Raw genomic sequence first — 2,354 nt, 5'->3', positions numbered from 1 at the left:
TCAGTAGATGCATCCCTTACTAAGTAATTGAGAGCCATATATTGTTCTAAAGGGTCATAGAACACTTCCTTTTTTTCTCTGTGACCCAAAGCTGCTTCAGCCGATTGGGCCATATTGCAAATGTTGACTTTTTCTTGAGGCTTTTCTACTTGATGGATGTTGAAAGTCACATGCTCTTCATTAACCCGCAGTGTCAATTTTCCTTCCTGGACATCAATCAATGCTCTTCCAGTAGCTAGGAAAGGTCGACCAAGAATCAACGGTATTTTCTCGTTCTCCTCCATGTCCAACACCACAAAGTCCACAGGAAGGATGAACTTATCGACCTTCACCAATACATCTTCAATCATGCCTTTGGGGATATGTGATCGATCTGTAGGCCAGTTGCAAAGTGAGGGTTGTGGGCTTCACTTCTCCAAGACCCAGCTTTTTGAACACTGATAGGGGCATCAGGTTTATACTAGCTCCAAGGTCGCACAGTGCCCTATCAAATGTGATACCACCAATATTGCACGGGATGTTGAAGCTGCCCGGATCTTTCAATTTGTGAGGGAGCTTCTGAAGTATGTCACTACTCCCCTCTGTTAGCTTAATTGTCTCGAACTCCTCCAGCTTCTTCTTATTTGACATCACTTCCTTCAAGAATTTGGCGTAGTTAGGCATTTGGGTCAAAGCTTCTGCAAAGGGAATGTTGATGTGGATTTTCTTGAAGACTTCCAGGAATTTTGCAAATTGGTCATCAAATTTCTTCTTCATGAACCTCTGCGGAAATGGTAGTGGGGGCTTCAAGATTGGTGGGTTGTCCGAAAATGAGATCGAGTAAGGCTTATAGATCTTTGTACCCTCTGGCTTAGTTTTCTGCCTTTCACTCTGCCTTTCATCTGTAACTATGACATCCGACGTAGGCACCATAATCTTCTTAGGTTTGCTTTCTTCAACCATTTGGCCACTCCTTAGGGTGATCGCATTGCAGTGTTCCCGTGGGTTAACCTCAGTGTCACTGGGAAATTTTCCTTTTTGCTGAGACTTCATTGAGGTAGCCAATTGGCCAATTTGCACTTCAAGATTCTTCATTGTGGCTCCCATGTTGGACACATGTGTTTCAATATTATCCAACCGTAATTCATTTTTGTTGAAGCGTGATCTTGTCTCAGAAATGAACGTCCCAAGGATGTCTTCCAAGGGTGGTTTCCCATCAGAATTCTGAGTGTTGAATCCGGGTGGGGGTTGAAGTGTGTTTCTATTGTTGCCGTATGACAAGTTCTCGTGATTCCTCAGCCCTGGATGATAGTGATTAGCTTGGTAGCTTCCTCTTTGATTGTAGTTTCTATCGTCGACATATTGGGCCTGTTCGTTTGCAACCTCTGTCTCTTGGTGTGAAGAAGAAGTACTCATGACTCAATCTACCTTCGGTTGATTTCCTTGAGTGGTAAGCGTGACTATCTGATTTGTGAGTGATGCAACTTGAGCTGCTAGTGCGGTGATGGGATCCACTTCATGAAGTCCTGCTACTTTCTTAACACCCGATCTCTCACTTGGCCATTGGTAACTGTTAGTGGCTATGTCATCCAATAAAGCATATGCAGCCTCTGCTGTTTTAGCCATTAAAATACCTCCCGTAGCTGCATCTACCATAGTCCTTGTCTGCCCATTTAGCCCATTATAAAATATCTCAATTTGCACCCATTTTTGGAACCCATGTTGAGGACATCTCCTAAGCAAGTCTTTAAATCTTTCCCAGGCTTCATAGAATGGCTCGAAGTCGAGTTGTTTGAATTGGCTAATTTCACCGTGAAGTTGAGCTGATTTAGAAGGTGGAAAGTACTTGGTGAGGAATTTCTGAGCCAAATCATCTTCAGTAACCCCATTCATCTTCACCGTGTCACAAATTTCCAAAAAGGATCCAAGATGAGCATTTGGGTCTTCTACTGCAGCACCCCCAAACTGATTTTGTTGAACCATATGTATCAACCCTGGCTTCAATTCGAAATTGTTTGCAGCAATTGCCGGGCGTGCGATGCCGGAATAGTTGTCATTGACAACCGGCCTTATGTAGTCCCGAATAGCCCTTTGTTGGTTATCCTCATTGGCCGCTCTAACATCTTGTTCTGCCATTGCTTCCTGTTTGTTTCTTTGTATGCCCCTGAGAATGCGAAATGTGCGTTCTGGTTCAAGATCAATAGGTAGTAGATCTAGATTTCTCGCCCTTCGCATAAACAGCTGAAAATAATCAAAAGGAAACTTTTAAAGATAGACACAAAATGAGTAAAATAAAAAAATAACAGTAAAAATAAAAATCTAGAGTAAAATGAACGCCGATTGGTAATAATATCAATTGAATTCGAATGAATCAA

The 2,354-nt window shown here is 42.5% G+C and overlaps 1 protein-coding gene across 1 annotated transcript in view; it reads right to left on the bottom strand.

Moving 5' to 3' along the window:
• The window catches only part of LOC111376753, a 3,086-nt gene extending 1,691 nt beyond the window's left edge, over nucleotides 1–1,395 (bottom strand). The window contains exons 1-2 of the mRNA XM_022999727.1: nucleotides 462–1,395; nucleotides 21–373 (exon numbers count right to left, since the gene is read on the bottom strand). Coding sequence (XP_022855495.1) covers nucleotides 21–373; nucleotides 462–1,395 — 1,287 coding nt within the window. The remainder of the gene's footprint in view (nucleotides 1–20; nucleotides 374–461) is intronic.
• Between the last annotated feature and the right edge of the window lie 959 nt (nucleotides 1,396–2,354).

The sequence above is a fragment of the Olea europaea genome, unplaced genomic scaffold, assembly GCF_002742605.1.
Source record: "Olea europaea var. sylvestris unplaced genomic scaffold, O_europaea_v1 scaffold156, whole genome shotgun sequence".
Lineage (NCBI taxonomy): Eukaryota > Viridiplantae > Streptophyta > Magnoliopsida > Lamiales > Oleaceae > Olea > Olea europaea.
This window is presented reverse-complemented; position numbering and strand designations above follow the sequence as displayed.